The 23,997-nt window shown below is 45.4% G+C and overlaps 1 protein-coding gene across 1 annotated transcript; it reads right to left on the bottom strand.

Annotated features, from left to right (window-relative positions):
• Window positions 1–4,894: 4,894 nt before the first annotated feature.
• Window positions 4,895–8,037, bottom strand: LOC118217153 (extensin-like). Its single transcript, XM_035398974.1, has 2 exons — window positions 7,934–8,037; window positions 4,895–5,621 (listed from the first exon to the last, which is right to left on the bottom strand). Exons 1-2 carry the CDS (start codon window positions 8,035–8,037, stop codon window positions 4,895–4,897), a joined length of 831 nt encoding a protein of 276 aa, XP_035254865.1.
• Window positions 8,038–23,997: the final 15,960 nt, after the last annotated feature.

Consider the following 23,997-nt stretch of genomic DNA (forward strand, 5'->3'; position numbering starts at 1 on the left):
CCCAGTGTCCCGCACAGCTTTTCCCCTGTCGCTGTGGTTTCCTCCCACAGAATACAGACACGCTGTCTAGGTTCATTGGTGCCTTCAAATGATCCACTGTGTGTCTGTGTCTGCGTGTGTGTGTATATGTGTTTTTGTGTGTTTGTATGTGTGTGTGTGTGTGTGTGTACTGTGATTCCCTGGCGTCCCACCAAGGGTGTGGCCCTCCCTTGTGCCCCGTGTCAGCGAGGTTCAGCTCTAGCCCACAGCGACCCTAAAAAGGAGACCTGTGCTTCGAGGGAATCACAGCCGGGGAATAATTCTACCAGATATTCCATAAACAGATTTGCTTCCATCTTCTCTCAGATATGGAACCAGAACTTTTTAAACCAGTCTTTGTTAGTCTACATTCTTTTCCTCCCAATCAGGAGTTTCTGGTTGCGTTTGTAGGCATTGTCCCACCAGGGATGGGGAGGGTATAAGTCAGTCAGGGTTCCCTTGTTAAAACTTGAAAGTGAGACTTGGTATAGAGCTCCAAGAAATAATAAAGCTTTCATGCAGCACAGTTAACATGTCGGCTAGCAAGCCTTCATCAGAACAGTAAGTGTGGGCAGTTTATTAGCCCATTTAAAAAGCAAGTGGTCTAACAGGTGTTACATGCAACCTGACCATAGGCTATATTTTCTATGGGTAGCATCTCTCAAATTAGCACCAGAATGTAAACATAGAATATGAGAACAAGAGAAAATAAGACATGTGCCATCCCTTGTTAACCACAGGAACATCTTCATGTGCCAGATTCTTACAGACTGGTTATCATCACAGCAAGGTGTACCTCTCTGTAGATTGGAGCAACCTGTATTCCTGTTTAAAATGGCCACTAGCTCGTTGGCTTGGGCATCAATGGAGCACACGTGCATCAGTGTTCCTGGCGCAAAAGTGGCACAACAGCAACTCCACAGGCACACAGGGGCCCTTTCTGTATTTGGGACAGGGAGAATCTTTTTCTCAAAAAAAGGTGCAGTCTGTTTGCCTGTTCTGTGGGGCATACGGATTGCGTGGAGGATGGGGGGGGGGGGGGGGGGGGGGGGGGGGGGGTGGGGGGGGGGGGGGGGGGGGGGGGGGGGGGGGGGGGGGGGGGGGGGGGGGGGGGGGGGGGGGGGGGGGGGGGGGGGGGGGGGGGGAGGGGGGGGGGGGGGGGGGGGGGGGGGGGGGAGGGTGGGGGGGGCGAAGAGCGTTCTGTCCAGAAAAAAGATTTCTCATTCTAAAAAGACCATTTTACTTTATTGGCCTTTGTTTAGCGTTAACTGCAGGCAAGATTCACGATACTGAGCAGACAACATGCTGAAATAGGACATACCGCATTGAAGTTCTTATTGAGCGTCTTCAAAAGACGTCTGTCATGGAGACGAATGGCAGCTTCCACAGTCTGGTTTATCTCCACCGAACAATGAGGACACTGAGGGCTCCAAACAAGAGGAGGAACTTAAAAAAAAACCAGTCACGCCAAAGAAGAGAAGTCCAACCATAGAGCCTCATCTAGAGCTATTTCTAGGAAGGGTCTTGTATGACAACAGCATAAGCCTTCATGGTTCACACACATTCATAAACTTTTATACCATGGCACACTCAAACAACAGCCAATGTCAACGATTGTTGATGTAATTCTTATGATGTCATTACTTAAATTACCTGCCACAAGTGTTCTGATGAGTACAGATTCCTGAAAATCTTTATCAGATTGTTGTTACTTTCAGATCCTGAATAGGTAATTGCCTTCTGTCTCCGAGTAAGATCCTTAATCAGATGTAGCGATTACCTGGCTGCATGACATACAACTCAAGATAGTGTGAGGATGTGATTTGCCCTGCATAAAATATATCTGTTAAACATACAAGACATTTTTTTAAATAGGATGATAAATAGCAATGATTGGTGTTTGTAAATGGAGGTCATATTATCAATGGCTGTATGTGATGTCTGTAACGGCTGTTGCTATATCTTTGTAGCTGGGGAACACAGCAGTCTGTGTTCCTGTATAGCTGTGGAAGACCGATAGCTGTACTTCTGTTTGTAGTTGATTCATTTGGGAACGTTGTAAGAAGTTACCTGGCAGACTCCCAAGCTGAGTTTCTATCTGTGTGAGTACCTTACGGCAAGATGTGTGTGGACACACACAGACACGCAACTACAATACACTCTTACACATAAACGTGCACACACAAAAGTAACATGTATTGTGGGGATTCATTAAATCTGGAAATTATAATTACATTTCATTTGATGTGAAGGACGGTCTGGATTAGGTGGGAGAGAACACACAGACCACATATACTGTGAGTCGGCTCCAGACAAAGACAAGCCGTGAACACAAAAACAGAACAAAGGGCACAGCCACTTTAAACTTAGTCTGAGTGTCCTTTAAAAAAGGGACTCGGTCACCCCTTCTCCAGCTTTTAATTAAACATCTTCACTTTGGGGTTTTGGAAATGAAAAAGACCGTCTTTGTTTTTAGATATTTTTAATGTGTCTGTTTTGCATGTGGCAAACTATCAAAGAGAGACATCTTTCCAAACTCTAACCGAAAAAGGTTCCATTCACAAGATGTGTCGAAATAAAAACAAAAAACTCTCCCCATGTCTGTGTTTCTTCAACCCTGTTGAAGGGGCTGTTTTAATTTGTGGCAGAGTATATTTAATCTTACTGTTGATGTTTTTCATCTATTTATTTATGTTTTTGTTGCAGTTACAGCTCCTGCAAAAACCATTCTAGATGACCCCACTGCAACGCTCTTCCAGATGAGAAGGGTGTTCACATATTTAGGCATACCCCGTTGTATTGTGGGTATGATATTTTGGCCTTCCTTCAATTATGGGTCTTTAAATGATAACCATTATCTATTATCCAAATATGCCCCATTAGTTAGCCAGGCAGAGAACCCCCCCCCTCCTCCAAAGACCTGGGTGTGGGTCTGCTGTTTCACTGTTTTCACCTGATATGATTTATTTTTTATATTATTCATAAGATAATATTACATTATTGTTTGATTGATTACATGCGTTTGAAAGTTAGTATAGCACAAAAAGCATACACAAGGTCAGCACCACAGGAGTATACATATCACGTTGCTGTCTTAACTGTGCACACACGTATACGCATATTAAAACTAAAAACACAAGGGTAATGACAGAATAAAGGGGCATCTATGCGGTTAGAATTTTTCCGACCTTATTTTCCGACATTTTTCGCGAAATAAAAATCTGACGGCCACGCAGAACGGTGCAACAGGACGCGTGGCGGTGTGAGCCCTACCAGAAGGCATGTTTTCGATGGCCTGTTCGTGAATTTCAACCACCACACACGCTTAAAAGTACAACAACAACGGCATGCTGTTATCCAAGTCTGTAACAGTCTGGTTAGACTGAAAACAAAAAAATAAATAAAAATAAAAATGGGGTGTACCAATAAAAATATTGTCAGAATGTTCTCAACGTAATCAGAGGCGATGTGTCACTTGGGCACTGGTGTGCACCAGAGGCATCATGTGTTTTGGGATGAAGGAACGTCCTGCAGAAGCCTTCAAAGGCCCTTAAGATGTTTAATTAATAGCAGAAAATCGCTCATTTGAAATGGGCGGCAGAAGAAGAAGAGGAGCATCTTGGTGTCTTTGATCATCTGCCCTCTTCACTCCCTGCTGGTGATTCACAGTCCCTCAGTTCCACTGGATTATAACAGGGTGGAGGCAGCCTTCTCCCCCCACCCCCCAACACAAAAAAGTACTGCAACCACCACAACATTTAGAAGAAGCTCACGGTTTATTCACACAGTGTATGTTCTCCTCTCTCGGCTGAAATACAGTAGCCTAAACTTCCTTGTTCCCTGACATTAAGGTAGTAATCAGCTTGCCACAGATCCTTAACTGACATAGATCACATGTGGCCTATAGTCAATTTAAGCAGCTGACCGTAGGTGGTCACTGAAGCAGGTCAGACAAGGGGACCTTAGTCGAGCCTGAACACGCAGTGTCCAACGTTGGATTCAATCCTGCAGCCCTTTGCTTTGATGTCTAATTCAACTACAGCCACTCAAAACCTTGGACAATGCATGAGACAGAGGTCTTTAAATTACACCCAACTCTAAATGACCTCGGTCTTACACAAACACACAAACATACACATGTACAAAAACCTTCTCATTAACTCAAGAAAAGGCAGGCACACACAAACACATGTCTGCAAACGCACATTTGCATGCATGGATCTCAAACACACACAAGGCAGACTGGGCGTTCATACAAACATACATATACATGTACATGATATACGCACATGTTCTTGTGCATGTGCACACAAACACACTTTGTGTACAGCCTTCAAAAGAAGCATACTCCCAAGACAGCGATTACAGCACATGCCTCCCTAAGCGATCACAGATTTGTGTACTTCATGGCAGTGGACAGAGCCCAGAAGAACAGAAGAATTAAAACACCACTCTAAAAATACATCTCCAGTCTTTATCTGGTCCTTTTCAGGACCAACCTCCTGTGTTCCGGACTCGTGTGCTAGCCCAGGGCTTCTGATAACCTGATAAACTTTCCTTCATTCTAACTTCAGATGCCATCAGAGGGGAAACTATGACACATCTGCCGAGCATCTTAGTGGTGATTACATGGTGATGTCTACTAATTACACTGGAAAGAATTCATTCCCTATCTGACCCTGTTCGTTTGTGTATGCGTGTGTGTGTGCGTGCGAGTGTATGTGTGTGTATGTGCGTGTGTTTGTGTGGGCATGCACGGGAAAGGAAAAGTCTGTAATGCATACTCTCAACTCTCTCTCACACATGCTCATGCATGCACGCACACACACGTACGCAATACCCCACCATTAGTCATAACAGAAGCATAGTTTTCTCCCTAATGGATGGTTTTGGAAACGGTGTCAAAGGTCAGGTGGCTGGTTGGTGGTAGTGTCTGTGTTGATGGTGGCGAACTGGTGGTGGTGTGTGTTGATGGTGGCGAACTGGTGGTGGGGTCAGTGTTGATGGTGCCTTGCTGGTGGTAGTGTGTGTTGATGGTGGCTGGTTGGGGGTGGGGTCTGCATCGATGGTGGCTGGTTGGGAGTGGTGTCTGTGTTGATGGTGGCTGGTTGGGGGTGGGGTCTGCGTCGATGGTGGCTGGTTGGGGATGGGGTCTGCATTGATGGTGGCTGGTTGGGGGTGAGGTCTGCATTGATGGTGGCTGATTGGGGGTGGGGTCTGCATCGATGGTGGCTGGTTGGGAGTGGTGTCTGTGTTGATGGTGCCTTGCTGTGGTGGTGTGTGTTGATGGTGGCTGGTTGGGGGTGGGGTCTGCGTTGATGGTGGCTGGTTGGGGGATGGGGTCTGCGTTGATGTGGCTGGTGTTGGGGATGGGGGTCTGCATTGATGGGTGGCTGGTTGGGGGTGGTGTCTGCATTGATGGTGGCTGGTTGGGGATGGGGTCTGCATTGAGTGGTGGCTGGTTGGGGGTGGGGTCTGCATTGATGGTGGCTGGTTGGGGGGGTGGGGTCTGCATCGATGGTGGCTGGTTGGGAGTGGTGTCTGTGTTGATGGTGCCTTGCTGGTGGTGGTGTGTGTTGATGGTGGCTGGTTGGGGGTGGGGTCTGCGTTGATGGTGGCTGGTTGGGGATGGGGTCTGCGTGAGTCTCTTTGGGTGGTCTGCTCCAGAGGCTGTTTGATTATTGCCAGATAATTGTTTACAATTACAATTGTGAATGGCTCTCTTGAGGAAGCCAAGGAATTTTGTTTTCTTTTTTCTCTTTTCTTTCCGTTGAAGAAAGTGGATTTCCCCATGGACTGGAGCCTCACTGTGGTCCTTCCTCTCGGAGTGTCAACCCAGAAAGGGTAAGGTTGTCACTGACCCCTGTGCCTCTTTCTAACTACATCCTTTCTCTCTCACACACGAACGCATAAACACACACACTCACTCACATGAGCACATGTACACACACACGCAGGTATGCACACCACATTAGATGTATAGAGATACCAACATCTCCACAGTACATTTGTGAAAAGCTCTTTCATTCTATAGACATTTGGGCAATAACTGCATTTCAGAGCTGTACAATTACAGCTTAACACTAAATGCAAAAAGAAAGAATGTATGTACTGACTTGGCTCCATTGGCTCCATCATTTACCTACTGAACTCTCATTTGAGGAGCAGGGAGTCTGCATAAGCCTTTGCAGCCACAGCAAACGTGAGAAAATTTCTGGCGGATTCTGTGATTAGCACATTGTCTCAATACAGAGATTGGCTTTTTGGTTTTAATATGTGTGTCTGGTTGGTTTACATGGGAACAACGTGACTTTATACAGGCCTGGAATTAAAAATGACAGGGGATCCAAAGCAGAGGAAGAAAATGGTGCCACTCTTCAGAGGAGAATCAAAGATCAGGGTTGAGCACTGACCTGGAGGCCCATTGCTGCCAATATACAGTATGAGCACCATTAATTGGCCCAGCAGACATGGTTTGAGCTAGCAAATTAGACCTGCACTAACTGCTATGCTGAAACGCATTAAAATCATTAAATTATTAAAATTGAATATTAAATAACACACCAAATCCATTGATGACATCTATGAATACAAAAAGAAACCTTGCTAAAAAATTATTTTCAGACAGAATGTCTAAAGACAACAGAAATAAAAAAAATCGAGAGTAATAACTCATCAAAACTTGAACTAACGCAAATGGGCAGACTGGGCAGAGCACGGAATCCTTCATGTACTGCAGATGGGATGATGCCCACCGCCACCCCCTGCCCCCCCCCCCCCCCCCAAAAAAAAAATAATGAAACATTTCTCCCTTCCTTTCCTTGAGGCCTGTAACAGGACAGCGGGAACGTTGGTTCCTGTCTCAGTGACCTCATCTGTCTTTGATTTTGCCCGGTTGAACGGCTCATGGGCTTGAAATAGGACGCTTTGATCCGGCTCAGCCAGGAATACGAACTTGTTTATCTAATGACGGTCTCTTTATGCCTTCTTAGGGGCTCAGCCCGCCGCTCCGATGCCTTGATGTAGGAGAAGGGGGAACGGGACCCTGTAGATGTTCACAGATTGAGTAATGGACATCAGAGCTCTGGCCCTGTCTCATATATTTACCCGTATCTGGCCCCATCCAGTCGCCCACCGCCGCCCCATGACACCACCCCCCCCGAACACCCCCGCTCCCATACAGATACACACATACACAGGCATACTCTCACTCACTCTCTCTCTCTCACACACACACCAGGCACAAACACACCCACGCTCCCATACAGATACACACATACACAGGCATACACTCACTCTCTCTCTCAAACACACACACTTTCCAATACAGATATACACATACAAAAAAATGGCACCATTCAGTACCTAGAAAGGTACAATCGCTCGTCACTAGTACCTTCAGAGGTGCAGTTTTGTACTTGTACAGAATTTGTACCCTTGTGTACCTTTATTTCTGAGAGTGTAGACAGGCATACACTCACTCTCTCTCATACACACACACACACACACACACACACACACATTCCCATATGTATACACACACCAACAGATGCACACATACTCACACATACTCAAAAAAAATAAACACTGACATACACCACACACATCTGCAGCCACACACACACACACACACACACACACACACACACACACACCTCAAAGCTGACTTGCCCTTCCAGACGCCTTTTATGTGCGGCTCTGCTTTTACTCAGATCCTGCTGGCCCGCTCAGTCTTGTGGGTTTGTTTGTCTTCGCCCCTGCCTGCTTCCTCTACCCTAAATGTAAACTGGGCGCAGGGTGCCAGCGCACAGGTTTGGGCTGTGAAGCTGTGCTTCGGCTGCCTTGTGCCCCGCTTTCCTGATCCTCGGTTGACACACGCCCCCTTCGATTCGCCTCCCCCTGCCAGAGGGATTACGGTTGGCGCTGAGCGTAAACAGCGACAGCGTAGCGTGGCGGTAGGGGAGTGAGGCGCATCACCGGATGGACGCAGGTTCGCGTGCTGGGCGGGACGCCCGCCATTGCTCCACTGAGACCGACTCGTCCTGTTTAGGCACTGTTCTAATTCGTGGATGGGTGATGCCATAGTCTGGTATCGAAGCCGGTCCGTGTCAGTGCTGAGTCTACCCACTGTGTTTGGCAGCCCCGCAGGGCAAAGTACTGTTCGCTGTAGCATCGCACGTGAGGAAGGGTTCCGTTTGGCTGAAACTGCAGTGTCTCATCACTCACTAATGAACCCCACAGGTCGACTGGGAGCCCACGAGTTCGCCAGTTGAGCTGACACACGGAGTGTCTTCCTGTGACTCTGTCAGTGAGTGAGGCAGTGATTGAGCTGCACGCCCCTACACACTGCATACACAGGGCGGATGGATGGTAAGGCCGTGGGTGCTTGCAATCCCCATAAATTAAACATCCTCTCTCTCATTATGCTCAGCTCTCGCAGCGACATTCTAGCTGTTTATTTCTGTAGCAATGATCCATTGGTTCAGAGGTTCAAATGCTGGACTGTGCAATTATGAAATTCTCTCTCTCTCTCTCTCTCTCTCTCTCTCTCTCTCTCTCACTCTCTCTCTCCCTCCCCCTCCCTCTCTCTCTCTCTCTCTCTCTTCCTCCCTCGGGCCCCTGCCGTCTCCTTTGTTTCAAAACTCGTTCAAATGTTTATGATTCAAGATATACATTCTGCTTCGCTGGCATGACTTTGAACTGCTACAAGACTAACAAACACGCATGCACAGGTCCTATTTATCACAAGGACCTGTGCATGCGTGTGTGCATAAGCATGCGCGCACAGGCCACATTTACTTAACAAGAACAGCTGAACAGGGCAATGACAAGAGAGCAGCACTTGTTGGCGGGTAATTGACGTTGCTAATAATTGACGTTTCAGTTTGATTTGTAAGATTCCACCAGGTTTGAAAAGGGAAAGGCAAAACAAACAAACTCTCACAAGCAACCAAAGAACCAAAGGGAAGCCCTGAGGTTTGGAGGGGGGCCGCTTAGCTGGGGGAGCGGGAGTCAGCCAGCAGCCTGACGGGTCACCTGGCATGCAGGTCAAGGGAGAGAGGCAGCCACAGTCACATACGCAGGATACTAAGAGCACAGCGATGGACACCAGCATAAGCAGAATAAAATCAGTCATCCCTCTCAAAAACAGGACAACTCCCTCCACCTTTCCACATGCTAGTCTGTCCAAACAAGCACATTTTCCCCAAACTTTCATTTTGCTGAGAACCACCACCACTTAATTTAACCTTTGACCTCAGGGGTTACACATTCCACAGCCTTGCACCTGCATACTTGGAAAAAACACAGGTTTTCTCCACAAACAGAAGGCACGCAAGCACAGAAACACCTGCAGACTGCTTGCTTACTCTGGTGGATCAAATGTTAGTTGAGAGGCCACTAGTGATAGTGATGCCTCTCAAATGTCAGCAGTCACCGGTAGGATAATCAATCAATTCTTAATTCTTCTGACTTCACCATCTGGGTATCAGCCTCAGATATCAGGTATTTTTAACACATCAGTGGACTAACCAGCATATAAATTTGCTGCTGAGCCATGGACACACCAATATGGTACTGCAATGTACCTACTGTACACAACAGCTCCTGAATCATTACCACCTCCCACTCCCCTCCTCCAAGACAACCCCTTCCCTTTGGTGTGAAATTCCAACAGCAAAAGTCACTAAAAGTCAGTAATACCGTCAGCTTGCTTCAGGGATGTGCCAGAATCATGAAGCCGATACGCTAGATCAGTGGTGTCGAGGTACGTGCGTTCGTCAACCTAATCAACGACTAACCAATCAAAGAACACCCTGAGAACAAGTAGACACTGCAGTCCTCCAGGACTGAAGGCTGGCACCTGCGCGCTAGATGTAGGCTACACACGGCCCGGCGTGATCGAAGCACGGGAGAGCTTCTGGGGGGAAAAGGCGGAAAACAGGTCGAGCTGCCCTCAGAACACAGCTTTCTTTCATCCTGGCAGTCAGGCTGCCTGGGAGGCATATTGTTTTAAGTGGTGTGTTTTTCCAAATCTGGTCCTCTTGAAGTGGGTCCCCACTTAATCACACAACATGTTTTCTGAACACGAGCGACATTAATCTTCCCCTGTGCGGTTTCTCGACGGTAGGGGGGCTGGTGGGGGGGGGGGGGGGGGGTGTTCTGCGTTCCTCCTTTTCAGTAGCTCGCGTAAAGCCCCAGAAACAACCGGCGGAAACTCCGAATGAGCCTGTTATTTTGGCGTCGTGTCGCCACCGCCGCCACCACAAAGACACGCTGAGCCCTTAATCTGGCGCGGGGTGAATCCCCTTTGTTGCCTCAGCATCGCATTTCCCACCAGGATGAAGAGGAGTCTGGCCACACTGCAGGTCTACGAGCAGTTCACAAGCATTAAATGAGACTTGAAATGCTGCAGATCCTTATTTGGACTGAACACAGGAGATACCTCTGAGGTAAGCGCAACCTCAAATGCCCTGCAAGGCTTGCCATCACCAGAAAGTCTGCACACTATAACCTGGTGACAGATCGCTACCTGCGGGTCACTTCCTGTGCAGCTTGATGGCAGTTTCCTCAGGGGGGTGGGGCTAAGGAGGAATGAATGAAGAACTAGAACGAGGAAAAAACAAATTAAACTGACCAGACGCCAACAGGCTTCTAAAGACAGCACATCAACCACTGCCTAAAACAGATACAAAGTGCCACTGGTCAAAAGCACACACTGACAGTGATTGCTTCTTTATCATTGTCATGTAGAAGACTTCTGGCACAGCTGATGCAGTAAGACTCAGGGAGCACCCCTCATAATCCGTTTACCCTTACCTTCAGTACCGACACCCTGACTACCAGATGAGGATGGGCTCCCCCTCTATAGACTTGCACCTTCTGAGATTTCCTTCCAACAAGTTTTTTGCCACTGTTCGAGTGTTTTTTCTTCACGCTGGGAAGCTTTCTGAACTGACACGTTCAGAAATTGATACTGGTCCTGCCACCCGAAAGGTCCTCACAGGAGAAGTCTTTACAGGCAGTGTGGGTTATGGAGACAGGAACATTTAACAGAATCACAAGAAATATTAAAGTATGTTGATTAAACAAAGCTGATACTGAAGAGGAGGAATGAGACTATTGGCAGGGGGAAGAGACAAAAAAAACTTCAAAACACTGGTAATGGGGAAGGCTATATGCATGCACATGTGCCCGTGTGTGTGTGTGTGTGTGTGTGTGTGTCTTGACTAGGCAGGGGAGGGAACAGGTCCCAGTGATTGGCCCATCCTTTGCCTCAGTCCCATGATGAAAGGAAGAACAGACTCCCTCATGCAGGGCTGAATGGCTGAATGGTTATGACCCCTCCAGAAACACAGCGAAAGTGCCCCCATTATCTGCGTCTCTACTTAAATGCTACCCCCTGCCCCGATAGAGAGGCTGCTGCAGTCAACACACCCCTAAACCATCACTTTGATCCAACAGGGACATTAAAGTCAGGCCATCCCATCGAAACTCCGGGGTCCATTCAAACGCAGCGCTGGAGGCCTTTGGTCCTGCCAGCGCAGTAGCCTCCTTTTCAGCAACATCCTTGTTAACCTCTTCATCTAAGCGCTACATACCGATTAAAGTCAACACCGAAGGGCAGAAATCAACATGGAAGGAGTGGGGAGCAAAGGGCATTCTTGGGGATTCATTGCAGGGGACAGGGGAGGGGGGGGTTCAGGGACACACAAACTGAACTAAAGAAAGTCACAAAGAAATGACCCGCTGATCATTTACTGCTGATCTATGCACTCTGAACATACACATCACATGCTGATTTATTAAATGTAAATTTAAAACAAATTTTCCACAATGAGCTATAAAATTTGCAATGGATTGCATGTTACACGGAAATTTCAAAAACTCATTCACCTTTGCATCAGTTGCAAATTTTGTGTGAAAATTAGATGATGACTTGATTTTCTGGGTCTAGCGCCATTCTTCTTGACTCACCCAATGCAGTTAAATGTAAGTCGCTCTGGATTACAGCATTAGCCACATGTACATGTTAAATTTTCTCGCAGTTCATAAGCACATTCTCCCTTTTAATTTACCTCTGCATCTAGCGGGAAAGTCGTGCAGTAGAGTGCAGGGAGCTCAGTTTCGCCTGATGAAAGACCAGTAATTTGAGTCGCAGAACATCGGACGGTGACACTCTGTTGTGGGTCACAGATGAACAGAGAGTACGGAAACAGCCAGTGGTGCAGCAAAGAGAGACTTCAGTTGTGCATACTGCCCAGTCAAAAGATCTGCTGCAATTCCACTAATGACAGGACCATTTTCACAGCTAGTAGACAACCCCCCAAATTTATGGTTTCTATGGCATGCCCTTGGTAAATGGAAACTCGGTTACAGTACTTGATCTACATTCATCATTACCATATAACTGGGTTGCCCCCTCTTTGTAAATTATCGAGGAATGCACATTAAATGACTTTAGAGATTTATCCTCACACAGTGGGCAGATTATTCTCAATGCGTACGAAATGACAGGCTCTATTTGCTCATAAAAACTGTGTTCTGCTTTTCTGTTTAACCTGCGTTAAAGATTCCCAGGATATTTCCAGGAAATGATAGTAACAGTATGCTACCCATCCCCACATTTTCTAGATATTTTCTAGTCACCAACATGTGCGTTTCCTTCATTATGAGGCAGGGCTGCGTGGAGCACAGGGAAAATCTTATGGAAGAATCTTCTCACAGATCTGAAAATGTAAAACAGCAGTGGTCTTTAGAAGCCTCAATTGGAAACAGGCTTAACGTGTTTAACTTATTCTTATTGCAGTAATTATTCTTATGTCCAGCCTTGATTTCTTTCTTTATTATATAATCTTGCAATATAATCTTGCTCTTAAATTGTCGCAATTGGTGACACACTCTTTGTTTCTGCAAAAAAAATTTAATAACAGATTTTTTTTTTTTGTCTCCAGTAAGGACGGGGAATGCTAATGCTAACGCTAATAGTCAAGTACTTTTTGTTTGACGCTCATGGGAGTGGGTAGTTGGTGAAATGCTCCTGGTTTTCCTTTTTGAGCCTCGAGAGCCAGTACCCCCCCCCCCCCCCCCCTCGCTGTCACCCATCCTGCTTCCCACTCCAGTGACCTTAGTTCCTGTGTTTGGGGTTACAGTCGGGTGGACACACTGGAGTGCGGGACCTCTTTGTGGGGGCACGGAACCGGAGGACACCTGTTCTTTTCTCTTTGGTCAGTCAGTCGTACAATGGGGCCGTATCACTTGGCACTCCGGGGCTTTGAGGGTTGTTCGAGTTCCATCGCATGCTGTTCGGACTCAGGGCAATACCCAGTCATAAAAAGACCCAGATTCCTTTCACAGCCCTCGGCCACAGTGAGCTGCTGTCTGGATGGGATTAAAGGCTGCGCTGTCCTCACACCAGTGGTGTGAGTTAGTAGATGCGTGTGTAAAATACACATATGAAATCCTTATGCTAGTGCACATTATAAGCATTTTAACTCAGACTGGTTACAAAAAGTGTTTTAATACAAATACTTTTCATTTTCAGATGATTAAGATTCCACATCTCCCTCTAAATCTTATTCAGACAACCATTATTATCCACGTGCTGAAAAAGTGTACACTGATGTTGACCTTTCAGTTCTCATTGTTATTTTTTTCTTGCACTGCCCCTTCATTCATATGGGTACTGTACACACATGAAGAGAATTACAATATTTAAACAGCTGCTCCATTTTATCTCCTTGATCTATCAAAAGCACACAGGCATGAAAGTCTTCTTCATGGGTGCTTTGGCCATTGTGTGATGTCACAAAAGGATGGATCAAATAAGGGGGGGGGGGGGGGGCAATGAAGGATGGGAGGAGTGCAGAAGGGGAGTGTGGGGCACTGGTGGCAAGCTTCTACTAATTCCCTGACACAAACACACTCACACACACAGACACACAGACACATATTTTTGTTAAAACTACTTCACAAAACATTCCATTTTGAAAGCATGAAAGCACCTTGTAGACAGTTTCAAGGGACGTCCTTGTCTGAAACTACAAATTCGCCAATGCAGTTTGTCATCATAAAAGCAGGACTGTAACATACTGGGCGTTTTCATGAAATGACTTGGTAAACATGGACTGGGGGAGGTCGGGGGGGGGGGGGGGTTCTGCGATGAAACCAGTGTGAGGGAGAACAAGGGGCACGCTCGTCACTTTGACCGCATAGCTCAAGGGATTAAAGTGTATATTTTGGGAGCGCTGGGTACAGGAAAGTGCTCTATTAGCACTGACCATCACTGAAGCCCGACCTGTAACCCCTGACCTCTGCCTCGCATGTCCACATGAAAAGGTCGGAGTTCCACCATTCACCCTGAGAGATCTGGGGTTTTGGGAAGGGACCCCCCCCCACACCACCCAATAATTCCTATTCTCTTAAATCCTTCAGAGGTCCTGGTGGAAGGGTCGAACCTGAACACCCCTCATTAGTGTGGATGGAGGGATGCTTCCAGGGAGAAATTATACTGGAAAAGGGATTTGAACGGGGGGAAGGGGTATTTGAGGTCACTGAATATCAGATTATCAGATTTTTAAAATGTGTCAATATTCTGGCTTTAAAATAAAGTTATCTTTCACAACAAGAATTTTAAATGTCGGCAGGAAGTGTGTGTGTGTGTGGGGGGGGGGGGGGGGGGGGGGCTTTGGTGTTCATGAAATGAGAGAAAGGTTTCCCAAAATACCATGAAAGATTTTAACAAGCTTAATGTACTCTTCTACTTCAGACTCTGAAATGACAACATTTGGTTGTTAAACAGACTGGGGCCACAGTATAAAAAGCGAACGCAGCGTTCTGTTGGTTGGCCAGGTGTAGGACATTATGGACTGGATTCTGTCTCTTAAAGGCAGCACTTGACGATGACTTACGATTTCACGGAGCTGTCCTTTCTGCAGATCTTAATTAAAAACAGGAGAGAGAGGAGGGCAATGGGGGCAAAACCCTGTCTGGCGTCTTGTGAAAAAAAAAGTTGCAGTTTAAAATCCTCCTGTCCCTTCTACGTCTCTGTGACATAGGTTTACGCAAGCTTTCAGGTTACGGGTTCAAACACAAAACCAATGTTCGGTTAAAGAGTTCAAAGGTTTACTTAATTATTCATTTTAAATTCTTAAAATATTAAGAAACATATACTTTGTTTTTACAAAGTAGCTTCAAATTAGCGCTTCCTTTTTTGCTGAATGAAGCGCCAAGTATGAGTCCTAGAAATTCTGTAACTCTGAGAGTATGGTTTGACTACAAATAAGGCCAAACAGAAACAACTGAACTAAAAAAGGACACCCAGTGAACATTCAGCACGTGAACCTGAAGCTACTGCAATCTACTGGCCCAGATCCCACCCAGTAAGACAGGATTTTAGCAGTGTTTTAGGTAATGACACGAAAGCAATGTACATAATGTAGCTACATTAATTAGGTCAGTTATGGATGTTCTGTTCATTACCCATGTTCATGGTGAAGTACTGTAACAAAGACTGTTGGTTCAACACTAAAAAAGATGAATTGGCAGGGTCCTTCTTGGCGTAATATGTACCACCAATTTGCAACCTCCCCCCTAACCCCAAAATACAGCCCTGAACCCCTCCCCCACCTGCCCTTGGTCTATTTAAAGGATTTGGGCCTTTAGTCACGCATGGTTCCGTTTGTGATGTCCAAGCGCATGACCTTTAGGTTCATAGCTCCTCTTAAGCTTGACGGACATGGAAACAGAAAGTGGGGCGGCGGCGTTTTGATGTCACCCCATTTGATGGGGCCTAAAAATAGAGCGCTCCATCGACCCCCGGGCCACTTTCAGCCCCAGCTGCCCCCCCCCCCCCTGGTTCCGGCAACCTGCCGCCTCCCCCTTCATTGATGTCACTCTGGTCGCCGTGGCGATTTCAATTTTAGAACCAATCCAAAACTAATTGAGCTCCTTTGCAGAGTTTGTAGAGTGCTGTTATGTAAAAGGATTACAGTACAGTTAGGGCCTTTGCTCCACCCAAGCAAGGCCCGGGGGCGGCTTGAGGGACTGGGGGGGTTAGGGGAGTTTGGGAGTCAGGACAGGGGGTGGAGTTCTGGGGGTTAGTGGGAGAAGCTCCCAAAATAGCCAAGGCCGCTGTCTAATTGTTCTCCCCCCCCTCTCCGTCCTCTCTCTCAGCTGCACGCCCAGGTCGTTGACCCCATCATCCACTTCGCCGGGTTTGGAAGGGCTCTTTCCGCCCCCTGCGGCTTCAAACGCACCGACCAATCAGCAGGGCGCAGCAACGGGCAGGCCCCGGCCCCAAACTAACAGCCAAGCGCCAAAACCAGTTAGGGCTGATCCCAGCAAAGTGCCCAAATGGCTAATGCTGCCAGGTACTGTATGTCCCAATCCATGCACTCCTACCCCCCCCCCCCTCAACACACAGACACACACACACACACACACACACCCGCCCACCCTACACCCCTCTTTGGGCATCACTGCACCCCCCAGATGAAAGCACTGTGACAACCATCCTTTTTTTCCACAGGACCAGGAGTACAGTGCACTGGCTCAGCCTATGCACACTAATGGCTATAGTTTTAGTTTTTATGAGTCCATATAAATGGGTGAAACGGTTAAGCTTAAACAGATACAACTTCTTTCAGCGCACTCATAACCCACAGTGTGCGCATGCAAGCATACGCACACTCACAAGCCCATACACACGTACACAGTCATTTCCACTACAAGTCATACACACATGTTAATTTTTACAGCCCTCATTAACCTAAAAAAAAACAACAGAACAAAAAATTGTTTACAGTGCTTTTCAGTACTCTGGATCAGACAGTCAGCCTGGAATGTCATACCTGACACACGTATAGGCTATACATGCTATGCAATAAAACAGTGTGTATATATATATATAGCTATATATATATATATATATACACACACACACACACACACACACACACACACATACAATTAGCACTTTAGTTAGGAAAATGGCGAGCATTGTTGAGCTGAAAGGCCTGTTCTGGTCATTATGTTATGTTATGCACACACACACACACATTCAGTGGCCACTTTATTAGGTATACTTATCCAGTAATACGTATAATCCCCTTTAGCCTCCAGAACAGCCAGAATTCTTGGCAGCATGGATTCGGCAAGGTCCTGGAAATATTCCTTAGGTATTTTGGCACATGCTGACTCGATACAGCTCCTGCAGATTTTACAGCCGCACATTTATGCTGTGAACTTCCCATTCATCCCAAAGCTGCTCTATTGGATTGAGATCTGGGGACGGCACAGGCCATTGGAGTAAACTGAAGTCGCCTGTCATATAACAGCTTGAAACGACGGCACGTTATCCCGGCGGAAGCATCAATTCGAAAAAGAATGGCCATGGCCATAAAAGAATGCACATGGTCAGCAACAATGCTTAGACATGCTGTGGCATTCAAATGATGTTTAAACGGTATTAAGGTGCTGAGAAAGTATTCCCCCCACCATTAGACCACCAGCCACCAGCTTGCACCGTGTACACAAGGCAGGACAGATGCAGGGATTCATGCTGTTGACACCCAGACTCTGATGCTACCATCTTCATGTCACAGCAGAAATCGAGATTCGTCAGACCAGGCAATGTTCTTCCAGTCTTCACTTGTCCAGTTTTGGTGATCATGTGCCCACTGTGACTTCATCTTCCTGTTCTTAGCTGACAGGAGTGGAACCCGGTGTGATCTTCAGCTGTTGTATCCCAGCTGCTTCAAGGCTCCCCACACTGCTTGTTCTGAGATTCCCTTCTGAACATCACTGTTGTACACAGCTGTTATTTGAGTATTAGTGACCTTTCTGTTACCTTGAACAAGTATGCCCATTCACCTCTGACCTCTCTCATTAGCAAAATGTTTTTTGTCCACAGAACTCACTGGATATTTTTTTTTCTTTATGTTTTTGTTTATTCTCCGTAAACTCTAGAGACTGTAGTGGGCAAAAATCATCGAAGGGCAGCGGTTTCTGAGATGTGGGAACCACCACATCTGGCACTAACCACAGCCAAAGTCGCTTAAATCTGATGTTCTGCCCATTTCTAATATTTGGTCAAACAACAACTAAACCTCATCACCACATCTGTGTGCTTTACATAATGCATTGCAGCCATGAGTCACTGTTTGGATATAGTATCATAGTAATGCACCCACCCCCTTTCATGACATCCCATCATCCCATGCACAATATTGACTAATGCGAGTGTGTGAGAATATTTACTATTGAATAATAAGGCAAGTTCTGCACTCTAACCACAGCACCACACACTTCCCTACGTAGGTCAGAAAGGGACTGGATTGTACTCTGAAGGTTCTGAGGCCGGTGAGTGGGATGAATTATTACATTACATTACAGGCATTTAGCAGACACTCTTATCCAGAGCGACTTGCACAGCTTTTTACATAGTATTCGCATTGCATCCATTTATAATGCAGGATATATACTGAAGCAATGCAGGTTAAGTACCTTGCTCAAGAGTACAACGGCGGTGACCTACCCAGGAATCAAACCTATGGCCTTTCGGTTACAAGCCCAGTTCCTTACCCACTATACCACACCGCCCACCCCCGGTGGATGAAAGGATCCATCTTCACTCCCCACATTTTACAAATGAGTCTAAATCGCTCAATCAGTAACTAGGACACTGTAGGGGACACACTGCGCACATTATTTAAATTACAATACACCTTTTCTGCATTTATTAAGATTTCACATGATCCTATTTTTCTGATATGTGAGAGCGTGTGTGTAGATGGGATGAGAAAGAGAGGATGAGAGAAAGACAGAGAGAGAGAGAGAACACATGTGCATATGAAAATTCTATACTGGAGGACCAAAACGTACATAAGCATGATAAAACAGCAGTATAATAGATCACACTCCTACAGGAAAATAATGCACATGCAGATCAATTCAGCAGGCCTTTGTTGTCACAGAGGGATTTTGATTTGACAGACTAATCCCTGATTGTTTTCCTGCACAAATGTGCTCTATGCATCATATTTCTGCTAAATATCACATGCTGATCACTGCATATGTTTAATTCTAATAGGCCAGAAGAGAAGTGAAAATGGACACTTTGTCCCTAATTTTCTAAATGATTATTTGTGGGGTTTTATCCTCTAGAGCACACCAATGGCCATTTGCTTGTAAATACACTAAATACATTATTTCCCTGTTAACTGCAGCCCGAGTTCGGGGAATAGCAGGCTCTGAGCGGCCCAGGAGTGTGGGCTGATGGGATTAATTCACAGGTGGGGAAGTGCTGCCGCTCAGCCTGAGCTGATTCCATGAACAGCCTGCTGTGAACGACATCTGCACGTGAGCGGTGTGTAAGCTAAATAAATAAAGAATACTGAATAGCAATGTCGTGCGATTCCTTGTTTGATCGATGAGGTCATCAGCGTGCGCCATGCTGTTGTATAACTCAGAGAAGGGCGTTTGGTGGTATGGTCTTCTTGCATGCTCCACAGTGTAGCACAGCACCAGGCCAAGTCACCAGGCTTCTGCAGGGTTGCAAGTTCAATTCCATGGTGGAGATGTGTGCGGCTGTGCCCTTGAGTTTGAGTGGGTGCGTTTCACAAAATATTTGGCTGTAAATATTTGGAGTAAGCTGTTGATGCATAAAGAAAAGTAAGCTTATTCTGGGCAAGTACAAGACAAACACCACAGGATGTCTTCATATACCACATTGCTTACTGCTTTCTGCAACGTTAAGAGACACATGAACCACTTCTACTTTGTGAAGTAAGACTGAACTAAACACAGAATGTTTAGTTCAGTCATCCTTCACAGTAATAGAAGTGGGGGGCGATAAGGCTCTTCAAAACTGCTCTCATCAGTAGAGACAAAAGGTTGTAAGCTTGAACAAGCCCCTTCCTCTTTTTTCCATTAGAGTTAAATGAGGCTTCAGAGGACCAGTGATAAGAGGCTTATTATACAAGTGCAAGTGATCCACTGAAGTATGTCTCTTCTGGTTTCTCAGGACCATGATGACAAACAGAAAAATGGGGGCGACATAGCTCAGGAGGTAAAAGCGGTTGTCTGGCAGTCAAAGGGTTGCCGGTTTGATCCCCGCCCTGGGCATGTCGAAGTGTCCCTGAGCAAGACACCTAACCCCTAACTGCTCTGGTGAATGAGAGGCATCAATTGTAAAGTGCTTTGGATAAAAGCGCTATATAAATGCAGTCCATTTACCATTTACCAAGAACCTAACCTCAGGGGCATCTTGCCACAGCTGTGAGGCTTACCGTCCCTTAACGCCAAGGGGCCACACACTGATTTTGTGGTCATTTTGTTCCTCACGAAAATGTGTGGACAGTTAATTATGCACATCCAACTCTACCCAGCGGTAACCATACACCTACCAGAAACCTGTGAATGCAACTATGGTTAAAATTTTATCTGTTCACGATTTTGTTTCCTTGATTAAAACACAAACAGTCAACAGATATTATTTAAAGATATAATCACACTCACAGGTAGCAGCACAAAAACCAATCAATTTGCATTTAACTCATCAATGAGTACATACATATATGAGTGAATATAGCTATAAGTCAACAATAAACATTCAAATGCTTTAGGCTAAATGCTAGTGACATCCTAATAAAAGACACCGGATATTTAGGGGCACCGTTATAAACTAATGTTAGGCGTCAGCAACCGCTGCAAGAAATGTACACAATACTAGCCAGCACTGCCACCTTATGGGGAAAGAGCGGTAGGCTACAGTAACCAAAAGGGTTCATGCTAACGCCAATTCGATAACCCCGACGTTAGGAAGTAATATTCACTCTGCCCAAGATAGCTAGCCTGATTTTATAGCTAACCTGAATATTCCACAGATTTCTCTAGATTCTTTTCTGGTAATAATTTTATACAATCAATATCATGTAGCCTACGTTCCATGGCACTCACCCCAATGTCGATCCAAGCATAGTCCGAACCGGCTGAGCGAAGCAGAATATGTAAAGCAAAACAATTGCTTCCGCCGGTTACAGCCACCTATTTTTAGTATATCGCTTGGTTGTTGAAGACGAGAGCGTATTGATTTTCAATGTCCGCGGCCTGTTGTTTTAAAATTATGTCTGTTCGATGGGGTCTGTTGCAGCTTATTTTCCGCCAAACTTCCGTTCAAAAGGATTTGGACTCAACGGTGTTTAGAGCTAAAATAATCATATTTTTTGAGTCGAAGATGAAGACGCCAAAACTAACTTTGGCTATGACTTAAAACTGCAACAAGATTAGCTAGCAGTAATGGGGAGCGTGTACCTGTCCATTTTCTTCACGCAATTAACTAGTATGCTTTCGCGAAAATATGTACTGGAACTGTTAAAGCAGTGACATCTAACGGTTAAAGAGGGAACTGCAGTGCATCAGTTCTTTCGCATTTGTGTTCAGTCCTCCAAGGGCGACAATTTGAACGCCGTTTGTGGGATGTCGTTGAAGCTATCCTAAAAATTACCGTAAATTCTGTGTAATATCAGTGCATTTTACAGCAGCCCACTCCACGAAATATCCCCGTCGTAGGCGACACTGCAACGTAGGCTATGCATTTTTCAGTGTTTTTATTGTAGATACTTACATGTTTGGCTCAATTTATAATACTATTGACTTCAAATACAAACAAAAATTGTATTAAAAAATAAATAAGTATAAAAAGCATAAAAACTGTTTGTCAACTGAAGCTCTAAGCCAGGGGTGTCAAACTCAAATACACAGTGGGCCAAAATTTAAAACTTGAACAAAGTCGCGGGCCAACATTGAACAAATGAACCTTTTAATATGGACCCAAACAAGTTTTGCTTTAACATTGAATATGGAACAAGCAACGCTTATTACTATACAATATATAACAATAGTGCAGACATGCAAAATCGAATTTCAAATAAAAAAACACATCAATGGCATTAATTTATTAAATGAAATTTAAATAAAAATCGTATGCCTCTTTTCTATTTGCAGCCTTCTGATTTAAATATCAAAATAAACTTTTTCCACAGGCTAATAATTTTAAAAATAAAACAACAATAATAAATCAATCAACCATTCAAGCCCATGCCTTGGAGTAGCAAGAAAAAATGCATAAAGAAAAGGTTAATTATTGCTCAGTTTGCTACACACTGATCTAATCTGATTTGCCCAAGCCAGATACCTGGCATCTCTTCTTGGATGCTAGTTCACCAATGCCTGGGCTCAGGCTCTGAGCTGAGGAAATCCTCAGTATCGAGCGAAGGTGTTCATCAGTCAGACGTCTCCTGTGAGATGTTTTAGTCATCTTCATCGAGGAGAAAAGTTGCTCACATAGATAAGTGCTGCCGAACATGGAGAGCATCTGAGCAGCTGAGATGTCACACAGAAAGGCCAGCTCACACAGAAACTTTTGCTCCCGGAGCTCTGCTGTGTCCTTCCTTTGCTTTCCAGAAACTGACATTACTGCGGAGGACTGAGCTACAGTAGGGGCTACAATCTGTGGTCACTGGGGTGGGAGGTGGCGTCTCCGACCACGGTCCACCTGTGCGAAGTCAGAAAATGCAGGCATCCCATTTTGTAGTGGTTTCATTATAGCGTGTGCTATTTACAGCTGCACTAGACGACCATAAAATAATCCTCCTCTGAAGTTTTGCGGTAGCCGAGTCATTTTTACTATTTCCTTTAGCCCACTTAACCAAATAATAGTTGGCAGAAAGCGTAATCAGCTAACGCTTATTTGCTATATGTGGTAGTCCAGTAGCCTATGCTAAAACAGTTCGCAACTTCGGCTACCAAGCCATTTGACTAGCTAGCTAACCCTAACCGGCAAATATTCCATCTGTCAAACGTGTTTGACGGCTTGTCAGTCGTGTACATTCCGTAAATGTCTACCTGGGCTATGCTGCACGAATGTGACAAAGCTAGAAGCTAGCAAGAAAATAATAATTAGAAATTCAATGTACATTATTTTTGTCTTTATGCAACAGGTGGAAAACTTGCTCTTCAAAGTGCGTTGTCATATTTACACGCCTGTAAATCAGTTATTAAAATACTTGGTAGATTTGTTAATCACCGCTGACAGTGTTAATTTTTATTCGGTAAAAAGTGACTTGCGAACGATCGGTCAGCTAGCGTCACCCAGCAAGTAAACACCACAAACGGCGATGGAGTAGTTGCAGTTAATGGCTCATTAACTGATTGTGGCGAAAACCTACGACGATAACTTGCTTGGTTAACAGCAGGTCTACCAGACAGTTATATGAAAATTAGCCTAGTCAAATCACCAGTAGCCTACAAATCTCTGATTGATTGACCATCAGTGCAGTCGATGTTCTTCCCCTGTAGTTCATATTGCTAATGCGTGAGCTAACCATGGATAGCTTACCTAGCTCACTGGCAAGCTGATATGCTAGCTAAGCATATTCGTTTTGCCGAGAAACATAAATTGAAGATAACTGAACATAATTGTATTATTAATGTCATACATATAACGTGATTACATGACACAGTACAGTCACGGATGGAAATTAAACTCCGTAAACATTTGATCGTATATTTTAAAACTTAACGGCAGACAGTCAGCTAGCCTCAAGTCCGTTCTGCAATCGTTCGTTCAGGTTGATGGGCTTTTCCGCACCGGACTGTCAATCACATAGTAAAAATCACAAGACCGCTTAACTCTATGGTTTTGGCTCCAAATCGAGAACATGGCCGCGCCGCCATTGAGCTTCAAAACGTGTTTTACAGACCCACGGAGAGGCAATGGGTGACGTCACAGTATCTTAGTCCATATTTTTTACAGTCTCTGAGCAAGGCACGCAGTAATGGCGGCGCTGCTTTACTTCCGGGTTTCGCCGGATTTGTCTATAATACTGGCGGGCCAGCTCTAGTAGTCATTTGGGATTGCATCGCGGGCCAAATATAATTACACTGCGGGCCAAATTTGGCCCGCGGGCCAGAGTTTGA

This window comes from Anguilla anguilla, chromosome 17 (genome assembly GCF_013347855.1).
Source record: "Anguilla anguilla isolate fAngAng1 chromosome 17, fAngAng1.pri, whole genome shotgun sequence".
Taxonomy (NCBI): Eukaryota; Metazoa; Chordata; class Actinopteri; order Anguilliformes; family Anguillidae; genus Anguilla; species Anguilla anguilla.